At 39.1% G+C, this 27,706-nt stretch overlaps 1 protein-coding gene across 12 annotated transcripts in view; it reads right to left on the minus strand.

Annotated features, from left to right (window-relative positions):
- The window catches only part of LPP (LIM domain containing preferred translocation partner in lipoma), a 736,954-nt gene that overhangs the window by 99,905 nt on the left and 609,343 nt on the right, over positions 1–27,706 (minus strand). For all 12 annotated transcript variants that reach the window (XM_066241276.1, XM_066241275.1, XM_066241266.1 and 9 more), the window contains one exon: positions 23,863–24,032. In XM_066241276.1, the coding sequence (XP_066097373.1) occupies positions 23,863–24,032 (170 nt within the window). The remainder of the gene's footprint in view (positions 1–23,862; positions 24,033–27,706) is intronic.

Raw genomic sequence — 27,706 nt, forward strand, 5'->3', positions numbered from 1 at the left:
GATTGAGGGGTGGAACTATAATATAAATTCTTATATTTATAATCTATTTGCCAGAGAAGGTATAATAGAATAAGAGTCTTCAGGGTGAATCTCAGTAATAACAGCTAGCATTTATTAAACATTTATTAGGAGGCAGGCTGGTGTTTGGAACTTAATGCACATGAACTCACTTAATCTTCCTGGTGGTCCCACAAGATAAGTACTATCAACCTTTTACAGATGAGAAACGCTTGCTTTAGAGAGCTGAAGAACCTTGACCCCTGTCACAAAGTAGAAAGTGGTTCAGACAAGTGTCTCTGAGTCAAAGGCTGAGTTCTATGTACTGCCTGCAGTCTTCGGGTACACAGAAACTGAACCAAGTGGCTAGGATGGTCCTGAATGTTACAAGACACTGAGCTTAGATGTTTGCATCTTGATATGTCTTGATGTGAATTTGCGATTGTAGATGAAACTAAGCACCCTTAATTGCAAAAAGCATTGACTAGTAATTCTGTTATTTCTACCCAGGGCACATGCATAACTATGTTACTCTCAAGGAGACTGTGCATAGCATGTGGGCTGTTGATGGAAGCATGCCAGGGGAGTCATGTACAAACTTTTGGTCCTTATTCTGTGTTCTACTTTCATGCTGGAAAGACTAACACAAGTCCTTTTCTTCACTCCCCTATCTTTGACAAGAGTCCAATGGTGTCTCCAATCTCTTCGGATAGCTCTCAAATGTCCACCTTCCTTTTAATGTAGAATATATTGCTGAGGGCTGAGTTTGTCCCACAAATGGCACTAGCCACTGTCCCCAAAAGTTCTGATAGTCAAATAAAAACCCTTATAAATATTGTTATAACCATTTTACATAACGAAGAAACAGAAAACCTTGTTTACCTCTCCCAGTGGGTTCTGCCCAATAAGTGAATACACACAGGACCAGACTGCCCTTTCATCCAAAAGCTATTCAGTGCTGTCATTCTGGGTCCAGAAGCGCCTTTCAGCATCCAGATTCATGCTTTAAATACAACTTGAAAAGGGGATTGCTCAACTCCTTTGAAAGTGTAACCCATTGCCTAATAGCTGAAAGTCTCCTCCATTACTGGAATTGGCTGGTCAGTACTGGGATTACTGGAAAGGGATGTTATGATTGAGACAATTATGTAAAATGTAAAATTTCAGGAATATTCTGAAAGGGACAGCAGGTTCTGTTTGCTAAGGACATGGATGCAGAAACCAAACGGTGTGATGAAAATGTAGGGGAGCAAAACTGAGGTGGGGTGGGCGTGGAGCGATGGTGGTGAGGTCAGAGGGGCAGCGAGGAGGAGGCTGTTCACTAGAAGGGAGAAACAAACAGAAGCCTTGGACGTCTACTGAAAGTCCAGACTGAGCTGAGCCTTGGGCTTTTGTAGGACTGTATCCAACTGGCTAGAAAAACTCGCTGGAGTCTAGGAGCCCCAAGGCTGAGCTTTTTTCCTGACTCCATCGCTGATTCACTTGGGAACATCACCCTCTTCACTGAAGCTTCATTTCTACCACGTGTGCCTATGGATTTGGATACAAAATGAACCTCCTGCTGGGAACCCTTAAAGAGGTCCCACTGTTGCCTCAGTCCTGGCCCTCACTGACTACCCATTCTCACATGTTATTGCAGATTTATTTTGGATAGAGAGACTGCAACACTCCAAAGAAATGCTGCTCTGAGAGCTCTTGGAAACCCAAAGGATTGCTTTCAAATTCACCCAAAGTCTTTGAATTCTAATAACACCTCTGACAAGGGTATAAAAATCAAAGCACTTTCTCTCCCCAAACCATTTACAAATATATCCTATTCAGGCAGGAACCAAGGAAGTGACAGGAAACTGGGTTTCAAATGATCTAGTCTAAATGACAGGTTAGAACTACAACACCTTGCATTCAAATCCTCTGACCAGCACTGTGTTCTTGGGCAACTCCCTTAAGCCCTCTGAGCCTTGCTTTCCTCATAGGAAACACAAAAACAAAACCCTGCACATCAAGCTCAAATTTAGGTTAGAGATGATTTTCAAACTGGAAAGTATGAAACAGTTGTCATTATTATTGTTCCTTAACTCAACAAGTAATGGATGTCAACTATGCCAATACAGTGCTGAGGGCTAAAGTCGCAAAGAAATGAGTGATGGTTATGAAACATATAGTTTAATGTAAGTTAGAAAATGAGAAACGTCATAAATCTCATTTCACTGCTGTTTAAAATAGATTGAAGAGGACAAGATCTAATATGCAACCTTACTAGAGTTGGGAAATGGGTTATAAATTTTCCTTCAACTTTAAAGCGTGCAACATAACTCAGAATCTTGTTGATTTTTTTGTTTTTGTTGTTTTTTCAATGAAGTTCTACATGCCCCATTAGGCCAATTTCTTTAAGGCAACTGAAATTCTGAGCACTACACTAGAAGAATGATATTGACATACTGGATGATAGATCTGGAAGAAAGTGATCAAGATGGTAAGAGGCCTTGATATCAGGGAAAACAACAAATGGATGATGGAAGTAGGATTTAGCAGGACAAGGGAACATTCTGATCAACTTGAGGCCTTTCTTTGAGTAACTAAAAGGTTTTGAAGTCAAGATCTATTAGCTGTCTTCGCAGTAGACTTCAATGAATAGAGATTGTAAGGAAACAGACTTTAGTCCAAACTAAGAAATAACTTTATAACCTTTATCAACGAAGACAAGAACTGCCTTGAAAGCTAGTAAATTTCCCATTGCTGGAACTATCTTACTTAAAAGAATATAATGGTAAATGCATTGCAAAACAAATTTGCAAACCACTACAAAAAGACTCCTTTAAAAAAGTAAACACCCCTCTGTTTGTTTCTTTTATAAATTGGTCACTTGGCTAACTGGCACAAAATGAAAGTAACCCTCCATATGCCAAGACCCACCCATAAAAAGGGAACCAAAGGGCACATTCATGAGCTGCAGGGGCCTTTCATGTTCTACTCAGCGGGCCTCCACCATCATTAGATGTCTGTGCCTCAGTCCACATTTGATCTGTATCCCTCCCTGGTTTTACGCTGTCAGTTGTTCTAAATGAAATAATTCATTGTCCATAACATCTGCTTTACAACCCAATTTTACTCATCAAGGAAAACATGTCTTCAATAGACACTTTCTCCAACATCCCTATCTCTTGAGTACATTATCACCGGGTACTTTTTTCAGAAGGAGAGGTGGCAAATTACTTCAAACTGCATGAATTTCTGTTAGTGCAATAATATACCTCAATTTCTAAAGGGCATTTTTTTTATAAGGTTGTCATTTGAATTCAAACTTTTTGGAAAACATGTATAATAATCTTAATGATTCCATTGAACAGTTTAAATTCAAATTGCGGTGCATTTGAAATACCACGCTGGCAGCCCTTTCCATAAATTACTCTCAAATTCAATACACACACACACACACACACACACACACGCGCGCGTCTCACATTCACACATCTTTAAATTACAGTTTTTCTGTTCTTGTTCCATTTAAATGGTTATTTGGTTGATAAATTAGTACCATAATGTCTGCTTATCCATTTCCATATTATTTTTTGAGAACATAATTTTGTGGTAGGCATAAATTGTTATTTCCCCTCAGGGTGAGTGAAATTTTGTTTTGTGGTAGGGTTCCTGGCTCTGGATCTGGTGTAAGCCTGAGCTTGTGTTTGAATGCACTCATGGGTGTGTGTCTTACTGTTTGGTTATTCAAGTCTGATTTATTCATTTACCTTACAATTCACTCTGTACATGAGCATTTTTAGGAAACCTACCCATTTCCATTCCAATGCACTCTGTACACTAGCACTTTTAGGAAATGCTGGGAGACTGACTCCATGGTTACTGGGGCTATCAGCACTGCTCACCTACTATCTTTCTAACAAGCTCCTAACTACAGCAGAATTGGACAAATACATTTTTGGGAATTTGATGATTAATGAAAGTCCTTTTAGATGTATGAGAGAAAAGATCTCATTCTCACTTCATTTGTCCTATCTTTGAAAATTAATATTTGTTCACAAAGCCTGCCAATAAGATTTCATAAACCAAAAATGCATATCAGTGTGCTGGGAAATATTCTCTCTGTAATAAATAATCCCAAAAAGCAACACAGAATTCAGGCATGGAAAAGCAGAATTCCAAGCTTGTGCAAGTCACAGATTTAATCACAACTTTGCTCTGAGAAAAAATTTCCCCATAATTTTGAACATATGGGTGTTCTTTGCCACTAAATTGCACTGAAATCTATCCCCCTCCAGTGGAAAACAGTTGGATGTTTGCTACCACTCACAACATCAGTAAAAGAGTAATGATTAGCTACTTGGGAATAATTAGAATTTTTTTTTTTACTGATTAAAACCTGTTTTGATGTGTGAACAGCCCTTAGTGAAAGTTAAAATTCAGTGATTTAAGAAGAGAACAGTTGATGTAAGTACAATTCTCTAGACTGCAAATGTCGAGCATTACCTGGTTTAAACAGAGTATCATTACTGTATTGAGTATGGGAGTGTTTAGAAACTATCTCATAAAATTGTTTATTTTTCTTGAAAATGATTTTTAAAAGGCTAATTAAAATTTATGAATTAAAGTCTATTATACCCACAGGATAGTAGAACACCTCTCCTCTGTTCTTTAAGTCAGAGGGAAAAATTAGCATCATTAGCAACAAATATTGACTGAATGCCCTGGGAGTGTAGGTCGATGCAAAGAGTTTCACTGGTGACAGAGAGCCACATGGCATGGTAGACACTTAATATCTACTTGAGGAGATCAGCTTGTGACATGCTTAACAGCTACAAAATTTGTCCTTCAATCTTGTGTGTCTTCTCCTGCCCAACCTTCAAAGAAAGTTTATATACCCAGAATGCCCTTAACATTCTACATGTTGGTCTGTTTGGATAGTTATGTCTTACCAGTGGTGAGATCCTCACGGACTGGGAATTGTGTCTTTTTCAATTTCATACCCCCAATGCCCATTATAACATTTTAAAATAAGGGGTGCTTGGTATATACTCATGGGATAGATAAATGACAGAAGACCATTTAGGTAGGGATCTGGGAAACAGAGATATGAAAATGAGACTCATGGTCAGAAAACAGATGTCAGAGCCCTGTTTTAGTTTCTTAGCTCTATTGGCTACCTTCTCTGAGCCTCAGTTTTCTCATGTTTAATCTAGAATAACACCTGCCTTATGGAATTGTTGTAAACATCAAATGAAAAACAACTATAAAAAGGTACTTTGGGCACATGCATTTAACTATAAGGTGTTATTATACTAAGCAATTGGTACAGGTGGTGAATGCTAAAAGATATATAATTAACATAGCTGGAAAACAGGTAGATTATAAAGTGAAGTTGCCTAATACCATCCAACGGTAACTCAGGAAATTGGGAGTTGAGTAATTTTCTGAAAAAAGTCTAATTAATCATTCTCTTCCATGCAAAAGTAACATAAATATCATATAACATACTGGTTGTTAACTGATTTAGGGAATTCCCATGACTCTCTTTGACCTGGAAAACTTCCATCTTACTGGGCTTCAGTTTACTAATCTGTAAGAACAGGGGCCTGGGTTAGAGCACCTTCAAGGTCTCTTCCAGCTTCTATGGCATAAATATTGGCTTCCAGTTCATTCTACCAGCAAAATGGATTTCATCTGTTTAAAGGTAAAGTACTGCTTTCTTCATAGCTTTTAAATATCCACCTTTTCAGAAAAGGAAAGACAACAAACAACATGGCTTTTTCTTTGAATATTAGTTCTTGTGATCCCCAGACTAAAGAATTTGAAATGAATCCCATTAAGATGCCAGAGGAAGTTGATGAGTCCAAGACTATCTGTCATGTATGCAGAAAAACCTGTAAACCTGATGACATTTTTAACCCCCTCCATTCCCAAATTTTCTGCAGAATAACACACACATATAAGAATGCTCAGTAGCCTGACTAGGTGGTGGTGCAGTGGATGGAGCTTCGGGCTGAGATGCAGAGGACCCAGGTTAGAAGCCCCGAGGTTGCTGGCTTGAGTGCGGGCTCATCAGGCTTGAGTATGGGCTCACCAGCTTGAGCGCGGGGTCGCTGGTTCGAGCATGGGATCATAGACATGACCCCATGGTCGCTGGCTTGAGCAAGGAGTCACTCTTTCTCCTGAATCCCCTCGCCCCCCTTCCATCAAGGCATATATGAGAAAGCAGTCAATGAACAACTAAGGAACCGCAACAAAGAATTGATGCTTCTCATCTCTCTTCCTTCCTGTCTGTCTGTCCCTATCTGTCCCTCTCTCTGACTCTTTCTATCTCTGAGGAAAAAAAAAAAAAGAATGCTCAGTAAATCCTTAGTTAGCAACAGGCAGGGTGTTTTGGGGGTTTTCTCCATTAATTTACCAGTTGTAAAAGAATTCAATATGGAAAACAAATGTTTAAAAATTTTAATTGTTGTTCTTTCTCCCCCCCCCCCACCCCCCACAAAGCCTACTCTACTTTCCAGACCTGACTCGCATCTGCATTGTGATCTGGGAGATCTTTCTGGACCCTGGTCCTCTCCTCTCTTCACCCTTTTCTCTGAGCTTTCAGCACTGCCTGAATCTCTCTCTCTCAAGGATAGATTTTGCCTGGTATTAAAGTTATGTGCAATGGTTGGTGCTTCTCATTCAAGGGCTCTGTGAGCACATGGTAAGGTTACCAACTTTTTTATAATGAAAAGGACAAAAATAAATTGAAGAAAACAATATCGTAAATAAAAGAAACATTTTATTCATTGCAACAATAATACACTATAATATGATAAATGCATAATAAGACATTTGTAATATTTAATATTATAGTTGTGCTTACATGCCTATTAATTTTTAATAATTGTAAGAAAAAAGTACTCATTTAGTAAAACTAAATATGAAATAAAACCACTGATTTGGAGTGATATTTGGGGGTATTTATCATTTTCTAATTAAAAAACATCTGTTTTATGCAACTATTTAATAAGAATGCTTTATTAATAGATATGGTTTGAGGTTGGATTTCCATTTTAAAACTCGACTTTTGGGAAAATACTTGCAAATAAAATTATATGTATTTGGAAATTATTAAATAGATAATGAATTACTAAAACGTGAATTGTGCTTACCTATGATTGAATATTCACTGAGAAAGAAATAATTGTGAGTCTACAATGTCATATGTGTCATGTCATGTTTCAGTAAGAAGTACTGAAAGTCTCAGAATATCGCATGCTCTCTCAAGGCCTCCTGTGCGGAGTGCATGCGTCTCATAATCGCATCTTGCTGCACTGTACTGATCCTTGACGAATCATCATGTCAAATACAAATACATCACATCACACACAATGGATCGACTCTGCATTGATTGAATACAGACATTTACAGATTAGTCTTCCAATACCAAAAAGGAGGACATGTAGGAGGACACTTTTCGAGGGAGGACAGAACTTACAAAAGAAGGGCTGTGCTCCCTAAAGGAGGATGATTGGTCACCTTAGCGCATGGACTCCACCTTATGCTGCTCAGTGTCTCTTGTAGCACTGAACTCAACCCTTTTTACACAAAAGTTGCTCCTGTAAGGGCTCTTACAATCAGCAAATAGTGTATTCTCCAATGAAAAATAGTCAAGAGATAGTTGTTTATATGCTTCTTTCCCCAAGGCAATGGAGACCTTAATTACCTCCGTTTCCTGGATTCTTTCTTTAAGAACTCAGAAACACCCTTGAGCCAAATCTGACAGTGCATTTCACAAAAACAAACTTCTGCCTTTTATTTTACTTTGAACTTAATTAATAGTAATACTTAACCTGCCACCTCTTAATTACATTGGCAAGTTGGTGAGGCTTATTGATCCGTGCAGGAGGAGTTAATTCCAGAAGAGACTTTGACAACAAGCACTTTATGGGAGAACACGTCGTTAGTCTGGCTTTGCTGGACTGACCTGCAGACACTGCCCGGCCAGACTCAGGCCAGTCTGACTTCCTGCCACTCGGGCCAATTTCCTAATGATCTAATAGGAATGCACAACAACCCTCTACAGAACTAAGCCTTTCTCTTTTCTCTGGTCCTAAGAATGAGGTAAAAGCTAATGGGTAAAATGTATCCTTAAAGGAAAATGCAGCAGAACTGTACAATACTTGAAACATAAATAGGGCCCTACTGAATGTCTAGCAAAATTCTTTAAAGCCATAGGATGATCAATACACACCTATTAAATACCTAAATATAGCTTCTATACCTAGAAACATAAGATATTCTAATCACTACTTGTCAACCAATGCCAATAATACATTCAGAGACCTAGGGCCAAAGGTGTAATTCATTGTTATGGACTAAATTGTGCCTCCCTCCCTCACCACCAGCCCTCAAATTCATATATCATAACACTAACTCCCAATGTGATAGTATTTTCAGATGGGGCCCTTAGGAGGCAATTGGGTGTACATGCATGAGCTTATGGGGGTGGGGCCCTCATGAAGGGATTAGTGACAAAGAGTCTGCTATCTCTCCACCCATTATGTGAAGACACACAGAGAAAGTGACCTTCTGCAAGTCAGAAGGAGAGCTCTCACCAGAAATCCACCAGGCTGGCACCTACATTTTGGGTTTTCAGCCTGAACTATGAGAAATAATTGTTATTGTTTCAGCCATTCAGTCTATGGTATTTTGTTACAGCAGTTTGAGTTGACTAATACATTAAGTTTTTTTTTTGTTTGTTTTGTTTTTAAGTACGACCTACCTCAGCCTGAGAAGTATTGCTCTGGGCACTATTTTAATTGATGTATTGCAAGGTATGAGGCTGAACAGGGAAAAGAAACACAAAGAACAACAGAAAAAGTGAGCTTGCTCCTAAGGAGCTGACAGTCTAGACATGAGGCTGAGACGGTGCCAATGTAAAGTGAAGAGTAATGGGTTAAAATAAAGGTGAAGAAGGAAACAAAGGTCTAAATAAAAGCTCTGGGGATACAGAAGAGAGTGTGCTTGTCTTCAGCTAGAAGGGCAAGCCGAAGGATTTTCAAACAGTGGTAACCAAACTGGGACTGGAGGGCAGTAAAAAAAAAAAAGCTTTGTTGATTAAAAAAATACATATCCTATGTGAAGACAGTTCATCTGTTAGCTTGAACTTATTTAAGGGAAAGATAGAGGCTAAGAGTCAGAGTGCAGGAGCTCAACATTCTGCTCTAATGCTGTACTCATTCGGCATTAACAGTCCCCACTTGTCTGTCAGGAGTGGGAAAAGAATTAATGTATGGCATTAGGAGAAAATAAGACTTGGCATTAGGAGAAAATTAGGTCTCTTCCTCTATGAAGACTTTCTTGTTGACTTCTTCCCTTTCTCTTAAATACCCCTTTTCCTTTCCCCCGTTCTGTCCTCTGAGGCCCTGACACATTTAGTACTATTTTGTGAAAATAACTATCTGTGTATTTGTTGTGCTCTATAATAAAATAATAAAATTTAGAGTGTTTGCTTAAACTATATTAAAAACCATTCATTTTGACTATTTTATGGATAAATTGTAGAAAGTTCAGTTTTATTTTAACTAACATATCTCAATGGCACTATTAAAAAAATGCCTCAAATATATCTTTCAGCATTATTAAAGAGCTCATAAAATAAAAATAACTTCTGTGGAGGATATTTGCTATCCTTTCAAAAATACATTTACTATAATTTTAAAGCCCATATGTATGTAGGTTTGTGATTTTCAGATCACTTAAAGACTTCTCAGTGCATCCATTCAATTGTGCCATCCTTAAGCAAGTCTTTTCCCCTCTCTTGGCACCCTATTTTCCCATATTTAAGCATAGGAGACTGAATTATTAAATTATTTTTAGTGAGAAAGTAAACAAATATTTTTGAAGGCCTACTATATACCATACTTGTCACTATAAAGTGTTCTGTAGTGATGCCAACCTCAGCTGGCATCCCCTGACTCTGCAGGCAGGTGAGCAAAAGAGAGATTCAGGAAGCCAATTTTTTCCTTTAAGTTTGGCTGTGGAAGAGAATTACCACGTCCCATTCAGTGTCATCAGAACATTAGAGAATTTCCACTCAAACTCCCTGGCAATTTTAGACTATAAGTCAGGTCTGTGTGTTTGACCTTGAGTGCTGCAGCTCTTAGGATAATTCTACAGCTGGAAGTTAGACAGCTGGCTTCACTTTCACATCTTTTTCTTCAATCTTTTATATTTACATTTCAGCAATGACTGCTCCTAGACTCCTGGAGCCAAGCTCCGTTTGCTTCTTATACACACATGAGTCCCAGATCCAAGGTACCTCCAAGGGCAAAGAGTTAAAGGCCATCTTAGGAGACACTGGGATCTAGAGTAAAACAGGGTTTTCCTTCAACCTTCCCTGCCCCACTCATCATAAATATTAAAGCAGCAGTATGCTCACCTATTGTTAAGAAAACTATAGAAAAAATAAAACTGAATAAAATGTGACTCCTCTACCTCAATCCCACATATACACACACACCTTTTAAAGAGTTTCAAATCAGAAAGAGCATGTGTCCAAGGTTCAAATAACTATAATACCAGTTCCAGAAAGTTAAATCCTGTGAGAGAAGGAGAAACAAAAACACTACATGTTCAGAAAAGGCCATGTCTATTTGCTGAAGTGCCAGGAAAACTTTTTAAGATTGGTTGATATGGGCCAGACCTGTGGTGGCGCAGTGGGATAAAGCGTCGACCTGGAAATGCTGAGGTCACCGGTTTGAAACCTTGGCTTGCCTGGTCAAGGCACATATGGGAGTTGATGCTTCCAGCTCCTCCTCCCTTCTCTCTGTCTCTCCTCTCTCTCTCTCTCTCTCTCTCTCTCTCTCTCTCTCTCTCTCTCTCTCCTCTCTAAAATGAATAAATTAAAAAAAAAAAGATTGGTTGATATGGACGTTCAAAAGATGGAGATGGGGAAAGCTCAAGGCAGATAGTCTGGACACAGAGATGCCTGAAGGTGTCAATGCCCAAGCAAACAGAGTGCAGTTTGGTCATGTGTTGTAAAAACTATGCGTAGGAGAGAGATGGGGAATAAAAGTGAAGGATTTTGGTACTTCTAACATGAGCTAAGTTGGAAGGACCAACACTCAGATCTCAAATCTGAGTGTGCAAAAGAAACCTTCCTAAGGGTCTTGTGAAAGATGAAAATTTCCTGGCTTCTTGTGCATTTCTGAAGAGTGGTCCAGTATTCCACTTTTTAAATAAGGACTTTAGGATGATTCCAAAGCAGCGACCTCCTACATGTTTTGGGAAAACCACGCTTCTAGAGTCTCAGACTCTGAGCTCTCAAACCTGCAGTGTGCAGGTAACATTCCAGAGATGGAAATGCTGACTAATAACTGCCTTTTGGTGATTCAATTTAAGCAAAACTTTCCTTTACAGACTTTGTACGTACGGTTCTGGGGTCTGACCATGCACAGCTACTCACTGCTAACAGCCTACACACTCTGACCTTTGCTCAACCCTGTCATCCTCTCGGAACCCCCATTTAGCTACAAAGGTAAGAAATACTACTTTCATTCTATTTTTGGAAAAAAATTAAGTTAAAAGAAATGAGGTGAATGCAGTAAAGTAGCTGATCAAGCTGGGCAAAAACAAAGTCTAACTTTAAGTTCCATATTCTTTCTTTAAAATCATTTGTTGCCTCATACCAGCCCCCCTAAGTGGAATATATTACCTAAGACTCTTGAACTTATTTTCAGGTTTATTTTAAAACATAATCACATACACACACATGCGCGCACGTGCACGCGCACACACACACACACACACACACACACACACACACACACCCTTCCTTCTCTGTTGTGAAATCTTTGTTCTTCTAATTAGATATGATGTAAAGGGACAGACATTTTTCTCCTTTGAGGCTACAGAGCAGTTCAGAAGACCCTACTAACATATATCCCATAGTGTAGCTGGGAAATTATCATTCCTTTACCCTTTAAGAGATATAAGGTAAATATAAAAGAAAATGAAGGATAGACTCCTTCCCTATTTCCATCCTTTTATCTCTAAAGTAGGAAGTTTACTGAACCACTGCCAACAATTCACTCAGCCTAATGAAGTGTATAAGTAATAGGATTAAATAATCTTAAACCATTATTACAGTGGCCTGATGCTGACATTCATCCAAACTCTGGCAAGCACTGAGTGGTGAGTTCATGCTTGATTTAAAAATAAACAAACTAGGGCAGCAGAAGGTTCTAGCATAAAGTTTCAGAGGCATTTAACCTGGAAATCTGAGACTCTCCATCTTGGTTGCGGCTGAAGCAAACACTGTCCTATTTCTTCACGCTCCAACCAAAATTTATGGAATCCAACATTTGCTAGGGATGTTTTTCTGGAGCCTGGAGCCACATATGGTTAAACCTCTTCATGTCAGAGTCCCAAAGAAAGCAGTTCTTTGAAGGCATAGTCAAGGTTTATGGTTTCTATTCCTGCCTCTGCCATTAATAAACCATATAACCTCAGGCTAATCAGTCAGCTTGCTTGGGCTTCAGGTTTTCTCAGCTATAAATGACGTTTTTGAATTCCTAAGGTTTCTTTAGACCTTAGAAAACATTCTAATTCGAGGATAACAGAAATGAGTGCAGTTGGGGATTGGAACTGGAGGAGAATGTTGTTTAGGTCTTGTTCTTATTTTGTGCATTCTTCTCACAGGTGTGTGAATCACTAGGGCCACCTTGGAGCCTACAGGGATGTGGTGAGCAGTAACTAAAATCAGCATAGGGCTGGGGGCTATTTGGGGAAAAGGACGAAATAAAACACATTAGCAAAGGATAGTGCAGTAGCTATTCTTCCCCCATGGAAAGCTTGACCTAGCATAATTATAGGGTGCTAATATGAGAGGTGCTTTCCAAAGGACATTCAATCCCCAAATCATTTTGCTCATGAGTTAATCATCCCTGTAAAATTTTATAGCATTCTTCACTTAGATCACTTACGCTTTTAAAGGTTTACTTAGGTATTTTATATTTTTTGTTAATTTTGTATGAGGTTTTTTCCTGTTATACAATCCAAACCTAAATTTAATTTTGTCATCTTACTAAACTTTCGTTATTCTAATACTTTGCACTTCTTTTTCTCAGATTTTCTAGAAGACTAAACATATCATCTAAAATTCATCCTAATCTTATAAAACCGAGTGAAAAATTCTCACAACAGGTATGGTACAATGCCATTTATTTAAAATTAAGAAATATTATATAAAAACAACCCTGGATATTTTTATTTATTTACTTATTTTTTTAAATGTTCATTTTATTGATTTTTTAGAAAGATATTTTTATTTATTTACTTATTTTTTTAAATGTTCATTTTATTGATTTTTTAGAAAGAGGCAGGGAGAGAGCAGGAGAGAGACAGGAACATCTGTTCCTGTGTGTGCCCTGACCAGGAATCGAACCAGCAACCTCTGTACTTCGGGATGATGCTCTAACCAACTGAGCTATCTAGCCAGGGCAACCCTATATATTTTTAGAGATAGGTAGTAAAAATATAAACTAATGCATAAATAAAATTAAAAATTAGCAGAGTGGTTACCTCTGTATAGGAATTTTGAGAGGGTGATTAAGGACAAGAACCTAAAATTCATCTAAATTGCAATCTTGTATTTCTTAAATAATGGATACACAGAATTTAATTATAGTATGCCTTATATCTATATCTGTGTTAGAAACATTACATAATAAGTTAAAATTTATATATCAAAAAAGTTTATTATATAAAAAAATATATGTGACTTCTGTTTCCCAATTCCTAGTAGAAAGGCTAGAATGTTCCTGGCGTGCGGAAGTCCCTAACAAATACTGCTACTAATACCAGTACTACTCCTAACAGTAATCATCACCAGCATCATTATAAGTTATATGCTGGCGTACAGTTATCACTTTTGGGGGACAGGGTCTTAGTCAAAAAAATTTATGATACCTTATTTATATAAAGAATTCGATTTTTTAAAAGTGTGCTTCAAAATTATTTGGCCCATGTGAGACTTATCAATGAATGTTACAATAATAAATAAAGAAGAATTACTTGGCCCTGGCTGATTGGCTCAGCGGTAGAGCATCTGCCTGGCATGTAGGGATCCCAGGTTCGATTCCTGGGCAGGGCACACAGGAAAAGCGCCCATCTGCTTCTCCATCCCTCCCCCTCTCCTTCCTCTCTGTCTCTCTCTTCCCCTCCCGCAGCCAGGGCTCCATTGGAGCAAAAGATGGCCCGGGCGCGCTGGGGATGGCTCCTTGACCTCTGCCCCAGGTGCTAGAGTGGCTCTGGTCGCGAAAGAGCGAAGCCCAGGATGGGCAGAGCATCGCCCCCTGGTGGGCATGCCAGGTGGATCCCGGTCGGGCACATGCGGGAGTCTGTCTGTCTCTCCCCGTTTCCAGCTTCAGAAAAATACAAAAAAAAAAAAAAAAGGCTAGAATGTTGATCCTGAGCGGAACCAGGAAGATTTAGGAAGATGGTTGGCTATTAGTTTACTTTATTCTATTGAACACATATTTTTTTTTTCCATTTTACATAGATTTTTTTTGTGTGTTATTGCATTTTTTTAAAAAAGAAGGTATAATAAATTTCATTAAATGCTCTTTTGGCATCCATAAGGATAACTTTCTAGAAATTTGATAAATCAATACAATGAATTATGTTACAAATTCCTAATATTGTCCTAACATCACCATTACAGAATAATCTAGGCTATGTCATTAGGTGACATTCAATTTGCTAATACTTCATTTAGGACTTATGCTCTGGTGAAAGGTCAGCACAGTTATCTTTGGGGGTAACCTAGGTTAGGTATTATTAATTAGTATCAGGCTACTTTTCGGAAATGATTTGGGAAGCCTATATATTTTTTGCTAGATCTTGAAAGAAAGTTGAAACAACATGGGAATCAGTTATTTAAAGATGTGAGAAATCCTGTTAGTAAAATTTCTTGGTCCTTTCTCATGTAGCAGCTCTGCACTCACGCTTTCAGGCTATTACATTTTCTTCTGTATTTCTGCCTTGTAGAAAAAACAGATTCCTTTATATAAAACTTGGAGTGTAATAATTTCAAAATGGCTTATATACCTACGCTAAGAGCTTCCTGTCCATTCCTAGTTTTCTCTAATCTTGGTTTCTCTCTTATCTCCGCTGGATGTTTATTATATTGCTTTTTTCAAAGAATCATTTCTTGTACCTAAAAAATTCTAGTATTTTTCAATTTATCAATAACTGACTTCATTTAATTAATTCCTCCTTCCTTTAAATTGATGTTGTTCTTTTCTAGTGTTTTTTTTTCTTTTTCTTTTTGGATTTTTCTGAAGCTGGAAATGGGGAGAGACAGACAGACTCCCACATGCGCCCGACCCGGATCCACCCGGCACGCCCACCAGGGGCAACGCTCTGCCCACCAGGGGGCAATGCTGTGCCCCTCTGGGGCGTCGCTCTGCCGTGACCAGAGCCACTCAAGCGCCTGGGGCAGAGGCCAGGGAGCCATCCCCAACGCCCGGGCCATCTTTGCCCCAATGGAGCCTTGGCTGTGGGAGGGGAAAAGAGAGACAGAGAGGAAGGGGGGGTGGAGAAGCAAATGGGCGCTTCTCCTATGTGCCCTGGCCGGGAATCGAACCCAGGTCCCCCCGCACGCCAGGCCGACGTTCTACCGCTGAGCCAACCGGCCAGGGCCCTTTTCTAGTGTTTTAAGGTTAATAAATCTGCACTCTTTCTTGGTGCAATTAGCAATTCTAGCTTTACTTGGAATTCAACCTTGGCTGCATTTCCTTCTTGCTGTCACGCCGTGTTATCACCAGTGCCACCTCTAAGAATTCTTTTTACCCAGAGTGTGTTTAGTTGCTTGTTCTATAGATTTCTTGCCTTGGTGTATAACCATGTGCAATTCTGCCAGCCAAAGTAGGAACTGTCTACCTTTACCTTCTAGACTGTGATATGATTTTTTTTTCAAATCTAAATCTTCTATAGAGATTTAGAAAGAAGATATAGTCTCTTTTGTTGTATAGATTAAGTCAATCATATTATTCAACTTCTATAATTGGTCTGTCAAAGACTGTAAGACATGTGTTAAAATTTTATAAAGAATATGGTTTTACCATTTTCATCTCATATTTAAGCAATATTTTGCATTATCTATTTCAATGTAATGATATTTAATAAGTAAAACTCAGGCTTGTTCTTCAGGAACTGTGACATTTATAATAAAATAATGTTCTTTGGCCTATTTAATAATTTTGTCTTGAATCGTACTTTATCTGCTATTAATATTGTAGTTAGTAGGTAATTAATTTTTTCTTTTGGTCTGAATTTACTACATTTTTTTCCTCATCTCTTTATTTTTAACTATTAATTTTTTTTTATTTATTGCTTATCACCATGGTATTTGCTTTGGACCCCTTCCCCCCACACTTTATTTTGATTTTTACTTTGATTTATATGTCTGCAGGAATATTTGAGTCATTTTTTCAGAAAGGTGATATATATATTTTGAATGCCCATGGAATATTTAAAAGCAACAATTTCTGTAGAAGGCAAAGTTTGATACACTGTTATTAATAAAAACAAGTTACTGGTTAGTACAGATGGTATGATCCCATTGCGTGTGTGTAACCACATATGTAGAGATGTGTGGTTATAAACATACATCCAGCTATAAACATATATTCATACACAGATACACTGAAATAGAAAGGGAGTGTGTGGTAGAGTATAAACACTTATATTTTCTAATTTTTCTCTCCTAGGAATAATATTTAAAAAATATTTTTTTCAAAGTTACTACCATATGAAAAAAATATTTTGAGTTCAGCATTTCTCTAAAATAAGAAGAAGGAGACCTCTATAAAATTCAGATTTTGGGATAACTGTATTTTTTTAACTTGACATTATAAAAAATGGTAATAGAAAAAATTAATTAGGAGAGAGAAAACTAGTAATGACAAGTGAGATTTCCAATGAATGCTTGGATATGTGGAAAAAGCTGAACTTGTAAAGTCTTGGATCTGATACTCATGTTCTATGGAAATGAGCAAGCTAACTTTTTTCTAAAACTCTTAAAAATAGAAATGAAGAAAAGCATAATTGTACCTATTTTCTAGGGTCTTGAGGGGGTGACACAAGATAAAAGCACTCTATAAAAGTTAAAGCACTAAACAAATGTTAGATGTTATAATGATTATATTTTTAACCCCGCCAAAAAGAACAATTTTTGCCTTAAAATTAATCTGTAGTTATTTCTTGTAAATGCGCGCACACACACACACACACACAAACACACACACAAATAATAAAATTTAAAAAGCCAGGAGCTTATTAGTTTTCATCAGTATAAGCTCAGCACTTCAGAATCTGTAATATAGTAAAACATTATTCATATGGTCATCAACTAAAAGGTTGGAAATAGAAGACTATACTCACACAGGGCAGTCAGTATGTGCATGGTTTTAGAAAGTTAAACATTAGTTTCAAGGTGATAGTATAAACCTAGCAATAAAATTAGAAGATCTGTTCCTAATCTTCATTTTGTCTTTTATTTTGAAAATATCAAAGACACTGTAAAATGGGACTCAAAGTCTCCCCTTTGTCTATTTCACAAGGTTGTAATAGGTATGATCATATAGAATGATAGATTTTCAGTTTTGAAAAATGGAAGGGGCTATATAAATGGAAGAGAAAACTATTGTAGTTGTCGGCCTGGTTCAATCTCTTAAAAGAATATTTGACAAATTTTCATATATATTTTTTTATTTTTCTGAAGTGAAAAGTGGGGAGGCAGACGGACAGACTCCTGCATATGCCCGACTGGATCCACTTGGCATGCCCAATAGGGGGTGATGCTCTGCCCCTCTGGGGCATTGCTCCGTTGCAGCCAGAGCCATTCTAGCACCTGAGGTGGAGGCCATGGAGCCATCCTCAGCACCTGGGCCAAGTCTGCTCCAATGGAGCCTTGGCTGCGGGAGGGGAAGAGAGAGATAAAGAGAAAAAAAGAGGGGGAAGGGGGGAGAAGCAGATGGGTACTTTTCTTTTGTGCCCTGGTCATGAATTGAACCCGGGACTTCCATACACCAGGCCAATGCTCTACCGTTGAGCCAATCAGCCAGGGCTTCATATTTTTTTAATCATTCTTTCTCTTTTTCTAGTAAAGTACTTGCGGAGAGAAGATCTAATATCAACAAATGTGTCTGCATTTGTGCACGTGCATGCGCGCGCGCACGTGTGTGTGTGTGTGTGTGTGTGTGTGTGCGCACTTGTGTGTGGTATGAAAAGAGAGAGGCAGAAACTTCTTGGAGATGAGAGCAGAGGTGGGCAATTAAGAATAGAAGAGGAAAGTTCATGTGGCTTTTTCAGGTTTGGTCCAAGCTGTCAGTTCATTTCACAGCACCTTCCTAAAGCCCTGGCCATAACTGCCTAATTAAAAACAAAACACAACAAAAAACAACAAAATTAGAGTTTTATTAGAAAGAATTGAGCATAGAAAAGAAAAACTTTCCTGAAGAGGTAGAACACCGACCACTTAACGTAGGTTGAAAACTTGGAGTGTTTTAACTATAGCTATTTAGTGACATAAGGAAGGAAAAGGCCACTAATGTGTCAAATTCAGTAACTTTAAAGCGTTTAGTCGCCTTTTAATCATTTGGGTCTGAACTCCAATAAAAATATATATACCAGCTTCCATGGCTGGAGTGGTAGGAGCTGGAGCTGCTCCACTGCAAGGGGAAAGCCCCGATCGAAGGGAGTGCCCTTGGCTGTCAGTTCATAACAGACTTACTGAGAATCTCTGATGTACTGTGTTCGTAGGCCTGGACTCCTTGGCTATGCTAAGAATCCAGAAATTCTTTTGTAAATCTACACTTGTGGGTAAACCTGTCTCATTAAGGGCAGAAGGACACATAAGTAGGAGGCTCTGTTGCCACTCTTCATACTCATACCAACATAAAAATATAATTAAGCAAAGCATGAAAATCTTATCTATGTACTCATATTCCTTCAATGACATCTATTTATTTCAGTATTTCTATAGAAACTGCAGCTATGAAATTATCCCAAACTTAGAGGACTTCTAAATTGTATCAGATTATGCTGAGGGAAAAAGCAATGACAACATCATTAATCAAATTAAACCCTTATACTACTGCTCACAAAAATTAGGGGATATTTCAAAAACAAATATGAAGCGATAAAATATCCCCTAATTTTGTAAGCAGTAAACAATTTCATGATATACAAAATATATTCGTTTATTCCGTCTCTTCAAAGACAGAAAAGTTAGCGTTTCCCTTTAATAAATGTAGTACTGGTACTCAGAAATTCTTTTTTTTTCTTCTTTTTTTTTTTGTATTTTTCTGAAGCTGGAAACGGGGAGAGACAGTCAGACAGAATCCAGCATGCGCCTGACCGGGATCCACCCGGCACGCCCTTGGTGGGCGACGCTCTGCCCACCAGGGGGTGATGCTCTGCCCCTCCGGGGTGTCGCTCTGCCGCAACCAGAGCCACTCTAGCGCCTGGGGCAGAGGCCAAGGAGCCATCCCCAGCGCCCGGGCCATCTTTGCTCCAATGGAGCCTTGGCTGCGGGAGGGGAAGAGAGAGACAGAGAGGAAGGAGGGGGGGGTAGAGAAGCAAATGGGCGCTTCTCCTATGTGCCCTGGCCGGGAATCGAACCCGGGTCCTCCGCACGCCAGGCCAACGCTCTACCGCTGAGCCAACCAGCCAGGGCCCAGAAATTCAATGACTTATTCAAAGTCACATCAGGAGAGCAAGGACTAAAATCAATATATTTTATTTTTATATTCCCTTATTCCTCAGGGTAGCTTAGTGTTCTTAATTTCAAGTTGTTCATTCATACTAATCTGTAAGAATACTTAAAGCTACGGTTTTGAGATCTATCACCAAAGTAGAAAAGCACCTCATTGATTTTGCTAGTAATTATACAAATTAAAATTAAAATAACTATTACATAATGTACTTATTAAATTAATTCTGAATAAATATGAATAAACATTTTCTACAGTGGATAGATTATAGCTTAAAATATGGTCTCACTACTTGTAATGGTTCTACATATTGAAAAATCTTTATAAAGAAATCTAGCAAATGTTCTCCAAATTTTCATATAATGAGTAATATAAATAAAAAATTATGCTAAGAAAGTAATTCAAAATAAAATAATATAAAAGTTTAAGTCATCTATAGGCATCCTATTAACAATAATAAAAGATTAGAAAATATCCAATACCTTTCCAGTGGCAAATGGTTTTAAAATTTAGTGTGTAAACAGAATGTAAAACTAGAAATATATAAAAAGCTAAAAATAATGATTATTAATCATGAGAAGCTATATATATATATATTTATATGAAGTCAATCAATAGGAAATACAAAACAAAGCATTTATAAAAGATTAAAGAGAAATCTAATGTCGTATAGAATCAAATTTTTTAAATTACAGCTGTATATGTGTAAGGATTAAGGATTTAAGAGAATATAGAAAAATAAGAATTAGAATTGAAAAAAGATGAAGATACTATTGGTATAGTTGCTCTCAAAATTATGTGAATGTTTAACTTAAATACAATTTCAGGTTGATTAACTTAGGCAAGAATAAATTGAATCTATTTTAGACTGGTCTTCAGGGCACCCAATATGAGTAATCCTTATAGGGAAATAAGTGAATAAACCACCATCTTCAATATTCTGACTCTATCAGTTAAAAAAAAAAGCACTGAATGAAGCATAGGTTTTCTCTGCTATGTATAGGATGTCTTACAGATGTCAGTTTCCACTGATGGAACGAGGTAACTGGAAGACACTGCAGGTGCTTGTTCTAAGAGCTCTGGTTCCAAGAGAAAGAGGCATAGCTTCCCGAATCCCCACAAAAGCAAACTCTTGACATTTCAAATGTGGCAGCTTACTGGACTTATTATGAAAGTTCAGAATACATATAGACGCTAACACATTCATCTGAGGGCTTGAGGGCTAGGCTGAACTCTGAAATCAATATTGAACAATGGTTTCTGAGTAAAGCATAACCAAGTTCTGAAAATTAAATTATGGCCCTGGCCGGTTGGCTCAGTGGTAGAGCATTGGCCCAACGTGTGGAAAACCCAGGTTCAACTCCCAGTCAGGGCACACAGGCAAAGTGCCCATCTGCTTCTCCAACTCTCCCTCTTCCTCTTCTCTCTCTTTCTCTCTCTCTCTCTTTCTCTTCTCCTCCCACAGCCATGGCTTGAATGAGTCAAGCAAGTTTGCTTTGGCCACTGAGGATGGCTCCATGGCCTTGCCTCAGACATTGAAATAGCTTGGTTGCTGAGCAACAGAGAAGTGGCCTCAGATGGGCAGAGCATTGCTCTGTTAGGGGGCTTGCCAGGTGGATCCTGGTCAGGGTGCATGTGGGAATCTGTCTCTCTGCCTCTCTGTCTCCCGCTTCTCACTTAATAAAAAAAAAAAAAAAAAAAGTAAAGAAAATAATTAAATTACATTTTAGAATCGCCATGGATAGATCTCATTAAAGAAAAATCATGATTAAAGTTTCTTATGAGGGAGAGACGTCAAAAAGGACAGTAAGAATTTCCATTATTGGAATTCACTCAGGCTTTCCAAGGCTGTGACTGAGAATCTTCCAGACAGTGTTCCTTGTCATAAGCATAGGATAGTATCAGGCAAGCAAAGCTAACCTCTGCAGCCTGAAGGATCACCAAGCTCCTATGCCTGGAAAGGAGATAGAAACCCGAGCCTGCACACTGCATAAACCCACAAATTAGCCAGGTTAGACTTTCTTTGGTCTCATTACACACTCACGGGAGCAAGCAAAGCATTTAAAACGGGAGAGTGTTATATCTGACAGGTTAAAATAATTTCCTAAGGCCCAGTGAATCTCACTGCACATATAAGAGCCTCATATTCAGGAATACTAAATAGGCCAGAAATCTTGTCAAAACTAATCTCAGGTAGTGTTCATTTTACTACCACCCCTAGAGCAGCAGGCCAAGTGTGGACCGTCTCATTTCACATTCACAAACATTTGAAGGAAATACTGCAACCAGCCCAGTATACACATGAGGAAACTGAGGCTTTGAAAGATCAATGAACACTCCCAAGGAGATAGAACCTTAAGCAATAGAACCAAATTCAGACCCGTGATCTTCACATCCTGTTATATTGTTTCCCCATATTGTTCATATAATTCCTAGCTCGTAAGGGACAAAAGACTGAAAGAGGCTGTCACAGGAGCATCATTAAAAGTAGTAAGAATCAACAAGGCAATGCCGTCTCAAAGGGGCTGGAGAATAGACACAAGTACAGTCTCTGGTCATTTAGTATAAGGACAAACAACCATATTTAGCTGCTACTATGGGCTCTGCTGACATCCTAGTCATAGAGTAAATGTCATTGTGAATGTCTATACAATTGGTTGACAAAGGCAGGGAATTTGTAGTTTTCTCTTATCAACAAAGACTACAAAGGGTGACATTTGAAATATCCTTATTCACTACGGAGATGAACTTTTGTTCACTAGACTTTCCCTGATATGTAATTCTTCCTTCCAGATGAACAGGACCTTACTCTGTTTGTGTTTATGTTCCAGACAAGGTAAAACTGTGATGTCTGCAGAAAACACGGGGCTAGGAGTGCCAACAACTGAATACAGCCCTGGCTTGGACACGAACAACAGAACGTACAGGCCTCCTCTCTGCGTCTCTGTGTTTTCACTCTAAAGAGAAGATTTAGGCAAATGATCTGATAAGTTTTTTTCAGCTCCAACATTGTGTGGCACTGTAATGATGCTATATAATTGTTTGAGTTGCTCTTGGGGAGAAAAAGGAAATAAAACTAAACCTAAGAAATACAAAACAGTATTAGATCCTACAAGATCTTAATCTTAAAGAAGTTTCAGATCTGTGCTACAGACTCCAGGGCTGCAGTGAGTTAAAGCTGTCAGGTTAAGGGAAAATGCCAACGAGGCCAGAAACTTCTACAATAAACTTGAAACCTGGGTATCTACAAAACTATGCATAACTCCTAATGTCTTGCACCGAGAGCTTCTTTTATGTTGAAATGCGTGGGCACTGAAGGCCAACCATGGCTCTTTTGTGGGTTTGCCAAAAGTCACTACTTTTTTCCACTAACAAGTGTTAAACAGACACATTACAGTCATGCAGAAGGATAACAAAGAAATTTACTTTAGATTCCAAAAAGATTTCTGTTCATCCACTAAACTGCTCTAGTACTTAATGTATAGATTTAATTAGCCTGGCAAAAAGCTAAGATAATGTGACTGTTTTTTAGTTATCCAGCAATGTTATTAAAGTATAATTGTGTTCTTCAAAAAAGAAAACAATTATTAGCTCAGTCAGCACTACTATTCATTTCCCTTTAAGGTACTCTATAACAAAAAGGGTTTCTCCTATTTGTCATTGAAAAACTTCTGGGCATGACATATAAGAAACATTCTGGGTAGAATTTCAAAGGGCCCAGGAGTTTGAAAGTGCATTGATCAGTCCAGTGGCCCTGTAAGCTGTCTCAACAAATCCTGATGACTTTAACTGCAGGCTGAGACCTAATAAGAAGAGGTATGATGCTGCCACTTAGGAAACGCTCTGATGCTTCAAGGGATAGGTACCATGCTAGCTTGTACATACATGCCTGAAATCCACACGGTGATGGTCTTCCTAGCAGACCACTAATTGAATGGCAGCCCCAACCCAACCCACCCTTCTGACTTCATATGAACACATGGGAAAAATTAACATACGCCAATTTATACACACACACATCTCTTGAAGGCTGGGGTGAAGTAAAGGTCAGATGGCTACACTGTATCTGGAGGAAAACATCTTTGCAAAGCAAGGGAGGGACCAAATCTGAACTTACGATGTAGCAGGGCTCACAGTAGGCTTTCTTCTCCACGGCATAGAAGGGCTGTCCCCGGAGCTTATTGTTGCAGATGATGCAAGTGAAGCAATCCACATGGAAGACCTGATCCATGGCAGTGCATCCTGTCCCTTCCCCAATGACGTTTTCCCCGCAGCGAGCACAGCGGCCTGAAAGAAAAAAGCATTGACTGTTGAGAACACACCGAGGAAACGCTTTTAGTCCAGCTATCGAAGGCAACATGAGGAAGATAGCAGATGCATAATGTCCACCACAACAGCAATATGACCACCACTATCGCTGTCACCACGGTGAGTGAGTTCACTGGGACCATTACACTACCTCTCTGTAAGGCCGGTGTGATGGAGATTTTTCATGAGTTGGTTGAGGAGTTGACTGTCAGCCCAAGATCCCACAGAAGATGACAGAGTAGAATTCAAGTCTCCCAACATTGAGGCCAGTGCTCTGACACTATTCTCACATGGCAGTCTAAGGAAGATGGCTCAGGATGGTAGGCGTAGATGGCATTGCCTGGGAAAGCCTTTCTCCTTGGAGAGTCTACATGTCCAGTTAGGCTGTGAGGAAACTGAGTTCAAACTCAAACTCCTTTCACAAAAGCCCTGGTTATAACACCTTCGCATCCACCTCTCTGTGACAGGCAGATCAGAAGGGAGTCCCTTTCATTTCCAGACAGCTCTGATTGCTAGAAAGTTCTTTCCCACATCAAGCCGGAATGCTTTCTCACTCTCACTGCTACCCAACAGTTCTTGTTCTGTCTTCTGGGGGTTCATGAAACAACTCTCATCTCTTATACTCAATACTCTTTAAAATACTACAATTCAGTTAGCATTGGCTCCAAGTCTGTGCTTAGTTTGAACAGCCTCCAATCCTACAACAGCTCCACATACTGCAGGATTGCAGTCCTTCATGGCCCTGGGTTCTGCAAACTTTCACTATTCTTAAATTGATTCATCGGGCATCTGGACCACATATGGACATCAGGTTTTGCTTTTAGAACATTCACATTAAGTTTTAAATAACAATAAAACTAGTTTAAGGAAAGTATTTATATCAGGAAGAGGCATTGTGTTGGTTGCAATCTGCATCACTAGCTGGCTCTGCCATGGAAATCTAGAGTCAGAGGTCACATCCACAGCTAGCTTTCCTTCTTATTCTTTATTCCCACTAGTAATTACAGGTCACTGGGAATGCCAGCGAAGATCTGTAGACTTTTAATACATAGATAAGCTGTAGCAAACCTGGTGCTTCATATCTGTCAGGCATTATCTGAGTACTTTTTATAATATTAACTCATTTTATGTTCGCAGCAACCTATGTGATGGATACTGCTATTCCTGTTTTATAGATGAGGAGACTGAGTCACAATAATGGTTAACTAACTTCACACTCAAGCAGTCTAGTTTTAGCATCTATGGTCTTAACCACTCTGCAATCTCGTTTCTGCCTGGTTCTATACATGAGGATTGAACACAGACCTGACATTACAAAGAGATTTCTCGCTGAAGATGGATGGCTTTCAGCACTCTGTCACTTCGGATTGACAACCATTTCACACCTAAAAATAGGAGGGCTAAATGTTTCAACTTGGGAGAAAAGAGGCAACATATATTTCTAATCCTCTCTAGTTGCACTTGGCCCAGGAAAGGGTTTCTTTATAATCTCTTGCAAGATTTGAATGTCTTTTTTTTTTTTTTTTTGTATTTTTCTGAAGCTGGAAACGGGGAGAGACAGTCAGACAGACTCCCGCATGCGCCCGACCGGGATCTACCCGGCACGCCCACCAGGGGCAATGCTCTGCCCACCAGGGGGCGATGCTCTGCCCCTCTGGGGCGTCACTCTGCCACGACCAGAGCCACTCTAGTGCCTGGGGCAGAGGCCAAGGAGCCATCTCCAGCGCCCAGGCCATCTTTGCTCCAATGGAGCCTTGGCTGTGGGAGGGGAAGAGAGAGACAGAGCGGAAGGGGGGGGGTGGAGAAGCAAATGGGCGCTTCTCCTGTGTGCCCTGGCCGGGAATCGAACCCGGGTCCCCCACACGCCAGGCCAACGCTCTACCGCTGAGCCAACCGGCCAGGGCCTGAATGTCTTTACAGTATAGCTCATTATTTCCCCCCCTCAGAAATAAGAAAATTCAAGTATTGGAAAAAGAGTTAAACTCTTGAAAACTCAGCTGTCTTCACTATAATTGATATATTATAAAGTCAATATATTTTTGACATTTGATCAAAACATTGTGGCTTGATTTGTAAACTTCTACCCAAGAGTTAACCTGTACCTGTTTTATTATAATACATATAACCGTAGAAAGGTGTGTTTAACATTTTGGATGTTTACTGCTTTTAGTAACCAAAGTAGGTTATTTCATACAGCACTATTTTTGTGATTATTTAGAAAAAAACACTTAATTGGTTTACTAAAAAGTTCAATGAGCTGTTTAAAAATGATGCTAAAATTCTGAAAGCTTCATGGTACTGCCTGACAATATTTCATTACAGAAAACTTATTGGGACTTACATAAAGACTAATTTTAAGAGTCATCATCATACTATTTAATTATTTTTCATTTACTGATTTTGGAGAGAGAAAGGAAGAGAGAGGCAGACAGAGAAACATTGATTTATTGTTCTACTTATTTATGCTGTCACTGGTTGATTCTTGTATGTGCCTTGACCAGGGACTGAACCTCCAACCTTGGCGTATCATCAGGTCAGCACTACCAACTGAGCTACCAGGCCAGAGGCAGAACACTTCTTTTTCAACTTTTTATGAAGAATCATCACATTCATCCCAGCATATACAGATTCATTCCCTATATATAATGGAAGTCTGTTCACTAAAATTGACATTCGTAATGTTAATCTGAAGTAGTATTTATGGTATTATCTTTTGTATTAGTTTTTCCACCTTCCATGAGTCATATTCAAATCATTAATCACTTCTTGTTGATCTAAAGAAATAATGGAATACAATAGTAATAATGAAATATGTAGGTTGGACAGCAGCAGAAAAAATCATATTAATGACTTAAAAATACTGTATGCAGTGGTGCTGCTAACTGAACAGTGATTAACACCATTTAACAGAAGTTTTGTAATACATGTAAAAAGTTTTAAGAATGTCATGATTATTAAAAGTAAGTCAGATTCCTAAGAAAATTGTAAATTTAATATTTCAAATTTAACAATTTTATATTTGTTAAATACAGATCAAAATAATTATTTTAAATTATTATTCTTTTCCCTTCCAGATGCTAAACTGGGTTCCTTGATAGTCCATCAGGGACTACCAGTGATCTATGTATTATATTTTGGGTATAAAAATTGTTTTGATCATTGTTATTGGCTGTCGGTCATGATGGTCTATGAGGCACGTAGAGGTAGAAATTATTATCCAGACCACACCTGCTCAAAATGTAATATCCAGAATCCAGCAGTCTGAGCCTACATGGCTGACAGAGAGTTTGAAAACTCACCCATGAAAGCCTAGGGGAGGCCCTGGCCGGTTGGCTCAGCGGTAGAGCATCGGCCTGGCATGCGGGGGACCTGGGTTCGATTCCCGGCCAGGGCACACAGGAGAAGCACCCATTTGCTTCTCCACCCCCTCCCCCTCCTTCCTCTCTGTCTCTCTCTTCCCCTCCAGCAGCCAAGGCTCCATTGGATGGCCTGGGCGCTGGGGATGGTCCTTGGCCTCTGCCCCAGGCGCTAGAGTGGCTCTGGTCGCTACAGAGCGACGCCCCAAAGGGGCAGAGCATCGCCCCCTGGTAGGCAGAGCGTCGCCCCCTGGTGGGCGTGCCGGGTGGATCCCAGTCGGGCACATGCGGGAGTCT

The sequence above is a fragment of the Saccopteryx bilineata genome, chromosome 8 (assembly GCF_036850765.1).
Source record: "Saccopteryx bilineata isolate mSacBil1 chromosome 8, mSacBil1_pri_phased_curated, whole genome shotgun sequence".
Taxonomy (NCBI): domain Eukaryota; kingdom Metazoa; phylum Chordata; class Mammalia; order Chiroptera; family Emballonuridae; genus Saccopteryx; species Saccopteryx bilineata.